At 37.9% G+C, this 11313-nt stretch overlaps 4 protein-coding genes across 4 annotated transcripts; 3 read left to right on the top strand and 1 right to left on the bottom strand.

Annotated features, from left to right (window-relative positions):
* Positions 1–5278: 5278 nt before the first annotated feature.
* Positions 5279–6627, top strand: LOC111592335 (protein terminus). The gene has a single exon (XM_023304462.1). It carries the CDS (start codon positions 5426–5428, stop codon positions 6533–6535), a length of 1110 nt encoding a protein of 369 aa, XP_023160230.1. The 5' UTR covers positions 5279–5425; the 3' UTR covers positions 6536–6627.
* A 103-nt stretch (positions 6628–6730) lies between these two features.
* LOC111592338 (mediator of RNA polymerase II transcription subunit 11) lies at positions 6731–7456 on the top strand. The gene is made up of 2 exons (XM_023304466.2): positions 6731–6880; positions 6945–7456. The coding sequence occupies exons 1-2, from the start codon at positions 6808–6810 to the stop codon at positions 7421–7423; spliced, it is 552 nt and encodes a 183-aa protein (XP_023160234.1). The 5' UTR covers positions 6731–6807; the 3' UTR covers positions 7424–7456.
* Positions 7457–7459: 3 nt separating this feature from the next.
* LOC111592336 (nuclear fragile X mental retardation-interacting protein 1) lies at positions 7460–9043 on the bottom strand. The gene is made up of 3 exons (XM_023304463.2): positions 8763–9043; positions 8429–8700; positions 7460–8370 (listed from the first exon to the last, which is right to left on the bottom strand). The coding sequence occupies exons 1-3, from the start codon at positions 8949–8951 to the stop codon at positions 7473–7475; spliced, it is 1359 nt and encodes a 452-aa protein (XP_023160231.2). The 5' UTR covers positions 8952–9043; the 3' UTR covers positions 7460–7472.
* Positions 9044–9351: 308 nt separating this feature from the next.
* Positions 9352–10923, top strand: LOC111592337 (ubiquitin-like-conjugating enzyme ATG3). The gene is made up of 4 exons (XM_023304464.1): positions 9352–9599; positions 9791–9926; positions 9990–10180; positions 10234–10923. Exons 1-4 carry the CDS (start codon positions 9528–9530, stop codon positions 10822–10824), a joined length of 990 nt encoding a protein of 329 aa, XP_023160232.1. The 5' UTR covers positions 9352–9527; the 3' UTR covers positions 10825–10923.
* Positions 10924–11313: the final 390 nt, after the last annotated feature.

Genomic DNA, 11313 nt, shown 5'->3' with positions numbered 1-11313 from the left:
AATTAAATTATCTGCTGAACTTTCCGCACTATGCTGTGTTGACGCGACTGAATAGATCTGGCTAGGTCTTGATAACGCATCTGCGACTACGTTACTTTTACCCGGTTTGTACAGCAATTCGTAATTGTATTCCTCAAGGTATGCTTTCCATCTTTTTACTCTGGAATTTCCATTCCAGCTACTAAGTGAATAAGTAAGAGGTTGGTGATCAGTGTAGATTTTAACTTTTGATCTACCGTATAGGTAGTTTCTGAGGGCTTTTAATGCCCAAATTATGGCTAAAATTTCTTTCTCGTTAGTGGCGTAATTTTCTTCTGCTTTAGAAAGCGTTCTAGAGAGAAAGGAAATTGGTCTGTCACCTTGGGATAGTACTGCGCCTATGGCGAAATCGGAGGCATCTGTTGTTAGTTGGAATTCCTTGTTGAAATCAGGGAATTGAAGAATAACTTCATCTGACACTAGTGAGTTCTTAACTTTGTTAAAAGCTTCTATTGCCTCTTGGTTCATATTAATAATTTTTTTCTTTGAATTGTTTTTGGACACTCGTCCATCTTCCCCTCTTAAAAGGGAGCTAAGGGGTTTAGCTAACTTAGCAAAATCCCTTATGAACCTTCTATAGTACCCTGCTAGTCCTAAAAATGCTCTTAAATCCTTTAAAGTTCTGGGTTGTGGGTAATTGGCTATTGCTAGTACTTTGTTTGGGTTTGTTTCGATACCTTGGTCAGAAATAACGAACCCTAAAAATTCTACTTTATTTTTGTAAAACTCGCATTTGTCCAATTGGCATTTCATGTTGGCATCTTGCAGAGTTTGGAAAATTGTTTGAAGATTTTTTGTATGAGATTCCCTATCCTTGCTAAAAATAATAATATCGTCGATGTAAATGTAACAGATTTTCCCGATGTGTTCTCTGAGAATATCATCGAGCGCACGTTGAAAAATAGATGGTGCGATTTTTAAGCCAAATGGGAGTCGTGTAAACTCGTATTTCCCGTTGTTCACGGAGAAGGCTGTTTTCGGTATATCGGACGTTTTTAGCGAAATTTGATGAAATCCACTCTTAAGGTCGAGGACAGAAAAGAGTTTATTATTTCCGAGTTGGGCTAATACCTCGTTAATCTCGGGGATGGGGTATTTGTCTGCTATAGTGGCTTTATTGAGTTTTCTATAGTCTATTACCATTCGAAATTTCCTTTCACCGGATGCATCTAGTTTCTTAGGAACTATCCATACTGGTGAGTTGTAAGGTAACCGTGAAGGTCGAATAATGCCATTATCTAGCAGCTCTTGGACTTGACTATTCACTTCATCTTTCAGGGACATCGGATATTGGTAGAATTTTGAATATATTGGGGAATCGGTAGAGGTTCTTATTTCTGCTTCAACATTCGTAGCGTAGGTTAATTTTTCGTTTGGGTCCGCAAAAAGATTAGGATATTTCAGGATTAGTTGGTCGAGGTCTAGTTTTTGTCTGTCGTCTAAATGTTCCGTCCTGGGTATGATTGTGTTGACTGCTTCGTATTTTTTTTCTTTTATTTGTATCTTTTTTTCTCCTTTAACTGTCATTACTTTGTTTGCTATGTCGATTACTGCTTCTAAATCTTTGAGGCTATCGTTGCCAAGAATGGCATCAAATGATTTAAGAGTTGGTAAAAGAAAAACTTAATGTTACATTCTGGATAATTGAATAAATTGGCAAGTTTGTGGTGTGTTATTTCAATACTACCTCCTACAGTTATTGCTTTAAAAGGTGTTTCGTTAGGTTTTGGATTTATAACATGCTTCGGCTGTATATAGTTTCTGTTTGAACCAGTATCGATAAGAATTTTGAAAATTTTGTGACCCCCCACTCGACATTCGAAATAGGGTAGCGAGGAGTCGCTCATTCTAAAAAATTCAAGTCTGTATTGGAGTATTGTGTGGTTTCTGGTTCGTTGTTTGCGTTCGCTTTCTCAATATACCCTGCCAAGCTCATGTCATATTCCTCCTGGTTGTTGATTTCTATCATTGCCTGCTCGTATCTTTCATAATCAGTCATGGTGGCGTAAGCCTCGGCATAGCCTTGTTCGTTTTGTCCCTGACATTCTGCTCCCTCAGTGTTAAAGAGTCTTTGTCTTTTCCCGTCTTGGTTTATGGGGAATGTTGGCCTCTTACCGATCTCAAACTGAGGTCTGTTCATATAGTTGACCATCTTAGTTTGCATACTACGGTCGACGTCCATTGGTTCTGCTGGCTTGACAGCAGTCGGACGGGTTGGGGCTATTGGTTGGGTCTGGGTGGGTTGCGGCCAATATTGTTGTTGGCGACCAAATTGGTTTGGTGGTCTTTGAAATTGAACGGGCTGTACCTGGTTATAGCTGTAGAATGGTCTGGGTTGTGATACTAGTCTACGAGGCGGAATTGGAGGTGGGTTCTGAGATGGTAAATATGTTGGAAGTATGTAAGTTGGGTTGTTTGATGGAGTCGGTATGAACCTACGAGGTGCCGGAATTGGGTTTTGGTCTATGTTTCTGAATTTCGAGTTTTACTGTCTATTGTCTGCGTGGGTTATCCTATAGGTTTGATTTTCTAATTTCAGACACAAATGCAAAGCTTGCGGCAGGTCAGTTGGTTTCTTGACGCCGAGAAGGCGTGGTAAATCACCACGTAGGCCTCTTATAAACGCATCTAATGCCCTATCCCTATAGGATTTTGTCATAACCACCTCAGTTTGTCGGTCTAAATTCATACAACTAACCTTGTTGAGGATTAAAGATAGGTGTTTGTAAATATTTTGGTAAAATTCCTCAACTGTCTGTTGTCCGTTTTGTATCATTGTGGTTAGTTGGTACTCCAATGTACTTAAGTCGCGTTTGTCCGCAAAGTGTAGAGTAAGGCATCGAGCAATTGCCTCCCAGTTTAGGGGCATATTGTAAGAGTCTAGTACTTGGTCTGCATGTTGGGTTATTTTACTACGGATAGTTTGTAAGATACCAAAGTATTTAGGTGACCCTTTAATACTAGAGTACGCCTCTAGAATCCTATCTAACCCCTTTTTCCAGGAGCTAAACTCAGCTGGATCTCCTGAAAATTCTCTCATTCCTTTTACTATGTCCGGTACGCGATCTAAGTCTGCAGTATTGCCTCTAGAGTCGGGATCTATGCTATAGGCGGCTGCCTCAGCAAAATCGCTAGCATTGCTGTTACCACTCATGTTGCTTAAAATTGTTGCCAATCTATCGTTGATTATTCTGTCTATATAGTTTTCGATGGAATTTGTTTCACCACTCCTATAGCTTTGATGCATCGTCTGTCTACTTGCTGTTCGTTGCTGCTGTCTCTGGTTGTATTCGTCGTTATTGGCGTTGGTTGGTGCTGAAGTCGGAAATTCGTCCGTGTCAACTGTATTAAGTAATGCGGGTCGTAATAGATTATTCGGGTTGGCCATGGTTAGTTCAATTCTTTGTTAGTAAAACTGAATATGTTTATGGATAGAGTGTGATATTAAAGAAATGCTTGGAATATTTAAAAAAAAATGTTGTAGTGTAAAATTGTAAAAGCAAAATGAATTTTATGTATTATATAAAATTGTGAAAGTTTTTGCAGCGCGTTTGTGTTCTACTGTTTCTTATTTTTTGTTTGCGCAGCTGCAAGCTCCGCACACTAAGCTTATATTTGTAACTAGTTTTTGATTTGATTCGCTGTTTTTTTTTTTTTTTTTTTTTTTTTTTGTATTAATTATTTCACTTAAATATTTTTTCCAATTTACCTTAACTTAATCAGTAATTTTACTTATTAATTTTCTTAACTTATATTTGTAACTAGTTTTTGATTTGATTCGCTGTTGTTTTTCTTAAAATTTTTTAAAATTTTTTTTTTTTAATTTACTTTAACTTAATCACTAATTTTCTTTATCTTACAAAACTATTGTTGGCGCGTGCTCCATCTCCGATGATGCCGAATCCGATCCCTTCTGGTTTCCCCTACTCGCGGTTCGGCTGTTCATACGTTAATCCAAGACGTGCTCTGCGAACGGATCATACAAAGCGTGAGCCCACGTTGCACAAATTGTGGCTGCTATCCGGTTTTGGCCTTTTCGTGATTAAACGCACTTAGAAACTTTTTGTTCTGTCGCGGTTTCGCGTACTTAGATGACTTTTTGCACTGTTGTATCGCGATCGGTCCCTGCTCGGGCGCCAGTTAAAATAAATAATATTATGATTTTTATTTTTTCTTGTGATCAGGTCGATCCCAGATTTCAGACTGATTTTTTCTTAAACTAATTGTACCCTAGCTAGCTAAAGTCCGAGTTGATGGCGGCAGCGCTGCTGATGACTCTCCCGACATCGTCTGCATTCAGCGACCCGCTGCTGAACTTCGGTACTTTCGCGCTATTGCAGCGGTTCTTGACCGAAGAGAGAGTTGCGCGCCAAATTTGTTGTTAGGAATTGCAAGCTGCTGAGCTTCGGTACTTTCGCGCTATTGCAGCGGTTCTTGACCGAAGAGAGAGTTGCGCGCCAAATTTGTTGTTAGGAATTGCAAGCTGCTGAATATTAATATTATAGAAAATATTATATATAAGTTTTTTAATGTATGTATTTCTTAATCTTGTTAATTATTCAATGAAGTTAACACTTCGAAATTAAGCATTGTCACTCTATATTAATTTATACAAAGATAATAAACGGCACTCACACTGATTTTGGCTTGCGAAAGAGCTAAGGACAACGACGTTATACATTCGTTATAATTTTAAAGTTAGATAATGGAACACTTAGTCATCAGATTCTCTTCCTTAATCTTCATAAGATAATCAAGTACTTCCGTCTTAAAACATCAATAATTTACCGGCTCTATCCATGTACTAATAAATCCCTGTTAGAGCCCTAGCCCCAAAATTTGACAGTTACGTTACTGCAGACGCACTCTGATGATTGGGTGGAGTATGCAGTCAAACGAGCCGGATTGCAATTTTCTTACTACTTTAAAAATAACTAAACATTGCATGAACATCTTTCCGACAGCAAATATGTCAAAAATGGTAATATGTTAAAAGGCAGAAAGTTATATTTTCGAAAACTGAAAACTTACTACTTACTTGAGTATTTACATAAAAATAGGTCAATTATGCTGATTATGCCCAGTTTTTGCTATAGCTCCTGAACCAACATTGTTTTGAAGAACTAAACCAATAAAAAATACTGCACATAATTCCTTAATTTCAATTTTTGAAGCCAAAAATATACAATTTTATTGTACATCATAAAGATTTACAGGTACGAATCCTAAAGGCATCTGTTGGAGGGCTTCAGGGTCATCGAATATTCTGTGAAGCAGGTAGCGATAAACATTCCAAAGTAGCTGTGATTTATTTATTACCCACTATATTTCTATATAATGTCATTTCACTCTGCAATGACATGACAGTCGAAATATAGCATTCATAATGTCTCGTCGCATTAGCTCACGCTACGTATTTGAAACAGTGGAAAATACGAGGACCTTTCGACACCACTGTTGCATCAACAACCAGATTGTTGAGTGCCAGACGTGTCTCAGCGTCGTCGGTCGAAATGAGCCCTACAGTCATCACTGGTTAGGTGGCCCAGATGATCAACATATAAAATTAGGCCTGGAAGAGATGAAATTGCTTAAGCACATAGAATTAGAGCGGATTCAAACATTTTTTCTATGTGATGGAAGTGCGCGGAGTCGGACCAATGCGTTTATATTGGAAGCCGGCACCGAAGCGGTACCCCAGCTACTCCGTTTCCTAAATTTTGGGGCTAAGCAGCTGGAGGTGACGATTGGGTTCTATGTAAGTGTGGCCAGGAAACGTATGTATTACGAAAGCACTCCTGTGAGAATAGTCAATCATTTTGATATAAAGGAGACAGTAGATATGGTGTTCTCGATATTGTTAGAGAAGATTACTAGCTTTGTGATGTTGCATCATTGCGTTCCATTAGAAGCATGCATTATAAAGCGCATAAAAGTTATTGTAATGCGTCAAATGATTGGAAAACCGCAATTACCATTGCAGTATCGTGTTAAAACCAATATGAATTATTTCCATAACAAGCAGTCCACAGGTGTAAATGTAAATATTACGCTACTCTCTAAGAGTATTGTTAGTTATCATGAACAACGGCTTGGAAACTTTCCAACCTCTCAAAAGGTAAATTTATATTGCATGCGAATGTGCTCTAGCACAAAGGAAGCTTTCGTGGTCCCCTATTTTCTCAGTGACGAGGATGTAAATAACACGCCAACCTTTCTTATACTTACGAATGTGGCAGGAGAATTTGAAGGCTTACATGAAATACGAAATTTGCGTCGATTTCTGAAAGCTGACTCACAGGATCATATATTTGAGTGTCGACAGTGTAAGTCACATTTCGCTGATCGTTCACAGTATGCATTACATAAGCAAATAGCTTGTGGAGCTGGGTTTATGGTTTGGCAAATCGAGCAAGATTCAACGGAATTATATGAAAATTGTTTGCTTTTGCCCAAACAGTTTTTTAAATTTGACTGGTTTGGCATTGGACATTAATTTAGTGAATAATAATTAATAAATTATCATTATAGACATTTTGTAATATTTAAAATACCAAACGTATACCATCTTCATAATGTATCGATAACTTCGATAACAGCTCAATATAAATAGTATGACAGACTCTCAACAATCGACAAATTTGTAATATTTTTGTTGTATGGCCGAGACGCAAGCAAAAAAATAAAAATAAGCATAAAGTTTAAATATTTTGTTTACGAGACCTATGAAATTTAACAATTATAAATCAAGATCACCTCCAAAACAACATGAACCCGTTAGACAAAATACATGCACTGGATGAGATTGAAAAAGATATTATACTCTGCATGCAGAGTGCAGGTAAGTAATTAATGTTTGCATATATAGTTATGTGCATATATTCAATAATAATAATATCACAAAGGTCAGGCACTGCAGGAGCTGGGTAAGGAGAAGACTTCGCAGAAAAGTGCTGAGACGCAGTCTCAACAATTTTTAAAAAGTTTATCTAGCGTAGAGTCTAAACTCTCGGAACAAATCAACTACCTCACACAAGTTTCTACCGGCCAGCCACACGAAGGATCCGGGTATGCCTCCGCAAAGGTATTGCAAATGGCTTGGCATCGTATTCAACACGCACGCTCTCGTGTACGAGAATTAGAAGAGACCAAGGCCAAACACTCCCATGCAGCCAGGCAGCAACAACAAAAACGCCAACAAGAACATGCAGCCGCACAGCAGCAACAGCAACAAGCAGCTGCAGCCGCAGCCCAGCAACAGGCTGCAGCCGCAGCTGGTGGTTCAGGATCTGTAGATTGCGGGGGACCAGGCATTGGCAATACTTCCAGTAGTGGTGGAGTAACCACCATTATTACTGATGCCGGCGGTGGTATGCCCACATAATAAATTAAATATATTAAAATTAAATTAAATTGTGAATGCTATTGATTTTTTATGTTTTGCTTAATTCGGAAAATTTTTTACATATATCAAAGAAGTTCCTTTCACAAACGTATCGCACACATTGCAAAAGAACGTTTCGCTCGTGACGAATGTCGCGCTCTAGTAGCTTGGACAGCATTGTATTCTGATTGTTAAATTGACGTGCACGCTTGTAATTCAAACCAGAATGTATTTTCTTTGGAAGAGGACGTTTCGTATTTGTTTCAGTAGCTGGTTTGATGCTTTTGGGTACTAGAGGACATCTCAGATTCTGAATTGCGGTTTGCGAAATAGGTTCATTATGGCGTTCAATGGGTACATCATCGGGTCCCTCGTCGGAAGAGCTCGAACATATGTTAATATTTTCTACCAAAGGGATGGCTGAATAATTTAGTTCACGCTCAGATGAATCCGCGTTAGGCCTATCTGTAGTAAGCTTGGGTACTATACAAGGAACATGAGTCGAATCAGTCAAATCGTTATCAATGTCTGATGCTTCATTGTCATTTTCACTGTCCGTTCCATACATTCCCAATATGTTGCTCAATGCATTATCAATCTTCTTTATGGTTTTAGTCGTTACATGCTCGTAATCATTCATTTTACTAGTGCCACGAAAAATTGACACTTGAGTTGAATTGCTTGGATACTGAAAAATAGTGTTCCTTATTATTTTCGGCTCCTTTCGCATATCTTGAGGTTCTGTCTGTTCTTCCGAAGCATTAACGTGCCTAGGCGTCTTAATTTCGTTTGGACCCTTCCGTTTTTTTGTGTGCGGACGTGGACGCGTGCATCGTCGGCCATCTGACTTGCCAAAGCGTCTCTTAGATGCCTCAAGCCGTTCACCGCGTTTTAAGCGCTGATCCTTAGCCTGTTTTGCTATATTTACACTAGCTACTGTCGGAAATCTGCAATACAGTGAGATCTTAATGATTGTTTGAAATTTATGTCACTTTCTTTATAAACCTCTTGCAACGTTCCGCACGCCAGTCAGCAATGTTCTGAGGTGTCCAAGTTTTTCTTACGGTTTTGTACAAGCCGGTTATATGATTTGCCTCAATATGTTGCTCCATAATGGATGATAGAGCTACAAAACTGCAATCCTCTGCGGGACACGTTTCATGCTGATTTAAATGACGTCGCATATCATGCGCCGTAGCCAATTCCAATTTGCAGTTTTCACAGTATTCGGTCCGTGGTGGAGAACGGTTTGGTATAAGTTGTGTGACATTGATATTCTATAATAAATTAAACTGTGTAATGTGTGACTCGTTTAATTGAAGTTAAGTAATTGTATTACTTGTTGCTCGTCAACTTTCAAATATTTTGAGGGTACCGTACTGCCGTGCACTCCATACATGGGTGGTGGCTGTTTGGCACGTGAAAGTAACGTCATGCCAAAAGGTGATAAGTAATGCAAGTTAGTCTTGTTGGGTTCAGTGCATTTTTTATTAAAATTCGGTGAGGGCAACTGAAATTTTGGCTCCATTTTAACTTTAAAAATTACGATTCAATGACACAGCGAACTCTTATTTTTAACAAAATCTAAAAGTAACAACTGGTTAGTAACAAGTCACAGTTCATTTCAGATATAACAGTTTCCAGTAACAAGATTACAAGCTTTAAAAATATTTGTAAAGCAACTGATGTTAAACTACAATAAAAATATATATGTTTTGTTTATCAACACTAGTTACTGCATTTTTTATATATCAACAGTGTGTTAAATTGTTAAATTGGTCAGATATGAACCTTGGTTGTTACCATTTATTGGCTTTTGGAACGAACAAAGTATTTCGAAAACCACCAGGGTAAATACTTATCGATATAATTATTCAAAAACGCTTGCGCCTTATACAACTACAACTCAAATAAAAAATATCGAATAGTCACATTTCTTAGTTCATCCATTAGTTGTCATGTCATCAGCTGTTTCGCTTGCACTGCAGTGTTGCACAGCGTGAAAACATTAAAACCAAAAAGAAAGCGAGAACTAGGCAATTATCCATAAATACATCGTATTAAAGTTAAACGAAGTCTGTAATACAAAGTCTAATAATAAAAAATGCAAAGCGTGCTTAACACAGTAAAAGGAACAGCGCTAAATGTGGCAGAATACTTAACACCAGTCTTAAAGGCAAGTATTTAACTCAAGCTCTTTAGAGTTGGTAGGTATTTAGTAAAAGAAAATTTTTTTGCAAGAGTTTGTATGTGTAATAGCTAGTATACGATATAATAATTTTTAGATGTTTTGTTTCAACAAATCTTATCTCAGTTATCATGTTTCTTTCACCGAATCAAATTAAACCTAATCAATTTTTTGATCAGGAGTCAAAATTTCGGGAAACTGGCGTTTTAACTCCAGAGGAATTCGTAGCAGCAGGTGATCACCTAGTTCACCATTGCCCCACCTGGCAGTGGGCAGCAGGTGACGAAAGCAAAACAAAACCATACTTGCCAAAGGGTTGGTAAACGAATATGCGTTTAAAATTAAAAAAATAACTTACTACAGCTAATTGAAATGCAGATAAACAATTTCTGATTACACGCAATGTGGCTTGCTATCGCCGCTGTAAGCAAATGGAGTACGTGGGAGAAGAGACACTGGTGGAGGAAGAATCTGGTGACGGTGGCTGGGTGGAGACACATCATTTAAACGATGACGGCACAAATCGACTCGATGATAAAATATGCGAGCTGACGCTAGATGAGAGCAAAGTTTGACTATATGGCTACTAAATGAAAGCTAAATTAATTTACTTCACTTTTAGGACGAAATGCACACTCCTGAAAGCGGCAAGATGTCGCCAATAACAGCGGTAGCTAGTGATGATGATAATGAGGACGATGATGAGGCCATTGATATGGATACATTTGAGGAAAGCGGCATGCTTGATCTGGTCGATCCTGCTGTAGCCACTACCACTCGCAAACAAGATTCCGAAACACGCCCAAGCTGCTCAACTTCAGCAGTTATGGCAAACGGAGACTCCGTTTTGCATACACGAACTTACGATCTGCACATCACATACGATAAATACTATCAGACTCCTCGGCTATGGGTGGTCGGTTACGATGAGCAGCGTAAACCACTAACAGTAGAGCAAATGTACGAGGATGTTTCACAGGATCACGCTAAAAAGACTGTTACAATGGAATCGCATCCCCATTTACCCGGACCTAATATGGCATCGGTGCATCCTTGCCGCCACGCAGATATTATGAAGAAGATTATCCAGACTGTTGAGGAAGGTGGTGGCCAACTTGGAGTGCATTTATATTTAATTATCTTTTTGAAATTTGTGCAGACAGTCATACCAACTATTGAATATGACTTTACACAAAATTTTAACATGTCCTAAGCAGCTCAATTTTAAGTTTAATCTGACAGCAATATAATAAATTAAGCATTAATTACACTTAAAAAGCGTCTACACAAATAAAATCTGAGCTACGGTACACCCCAAACAGTATTGTTCATTATTAATACAGAATTTAATTTTCTTTTTTATATTTACGATTTATTACATTGTTGATGGTTTGTTGGTTGCTCGTTTTGAAACATCTCTGAGATGATATTTTTATGTTAACGTAGTAGCAATAAACATAATTATTATACATACAGTTTCTTTTTAGGTAGTATTGTTTTTCTGTCTAGTTAAATGATTTGCTTAACGCTTTTTACTTGCTTCAACGAATTTTAAACTTACAACAGCTGTGGGTGTGTGTATGTGAAGTTGCAATATACTTATAAAGCTTTAATGCACTTTTAACTCGATTTATATATGTTGTATTTTTGTTAAATTTTCTATCATATATATATATATATATATATATATATATATATATAT

The sequence above is a fragment of the Drosophila hydei genome, unplaced genomic scaffold (assembly GCF_003285905.1).
Source record: "Drosophila hydei strain 15085-1641.00,03,60 unplaced genomic scaffold, DhydRS2 tig00000001-arrow-pilon, whole genome shotgun sequence".
In the NCBI taxonomy this organism is placed as follows: domain Eukaryota; kingdom Metazoa; phylum Arthropoda; class Insecta; order Diptera; family Drosophilidae; genus Drosophila; species Drosophila hydei.
Note: the sequence above shows the minus strand (reverse complement) of the source record. Positions and strands in the feature narration are given on the sequence as shown.

What these genes read in the sequence shown, in the direction of transcription:
- LOC111592335 (XM_023304462.1), top strand. Translation starts at nt 5,426, where the DNA reads ATGTCTCGTCGCATTAGCTCACGCTACGTATTTGAAACAGTGGAAAAT.
- LOC111592338 (XM_023304466.2), top strand. Translation starts at nt 6,808, where the DNA reads ATGAACCCGTTAGACAAAATACATGCACTGGATGAGATTGAAAAAGAT. An exon ending in ACTCTGCATGCAGAGTGCAG is followed by an intron (nt 6,881 to 6,944) that starts GTAAGTAATTAA and finishes AATATCACAAAG; the next exon opens with GTCAGGCACTGCAGGAGCTG.
- LOC111592336 (XM_023304463.2), bottom strand. Translation starts at nt 8,951, where the DNA reads ATGGAGCCAAAATTTCAGTTGCCCTCACCGAATTTTAATAAAAAATGC. An exon ending in TGAAAGTTGACGAGCAACAA is followed by an intron (nt 8,701 to 8,762) that starts GTAATACAATTA and finishes AATTTATTATAG; the next exon opens with AATATCAATGTCACACAACT. An exon ending in CGTGCGGAACGTTGCAAGAG is followed by an intron (nt 8,371 to 8,428) that starts GTTTATAAAGAA and finishes ACTGTATTGCAG; the next exon opens with ATTTCCGACAGTAGCTAGTG.
- LOC111592337 (XM_023304464.1), top strand. Translation starts at nt 9,528, where the DNA reads ATGCAAAGCGTGCTTAACACAGTAAAAGGAACAGCGCTAAATGTGGCA. An exon ending in ACTTAACACCAGTCTTAAAG is followed by an intron (nt 9,600 to 9,790) that starts GCAAGTATTTAA and finishes TTTTTTGATCAG; the next exon opens with GAGTCAAAATTTCGGGAAAC. An exon ending in TGACGCTAGATGAGAGCAAA is followed by an intron (nt 10,181 to 10,233) that starts GTTTGACTATAT and finishes CTTCACTTTTAG; the next exon opens with GACGAAATGCACACTCCTGA.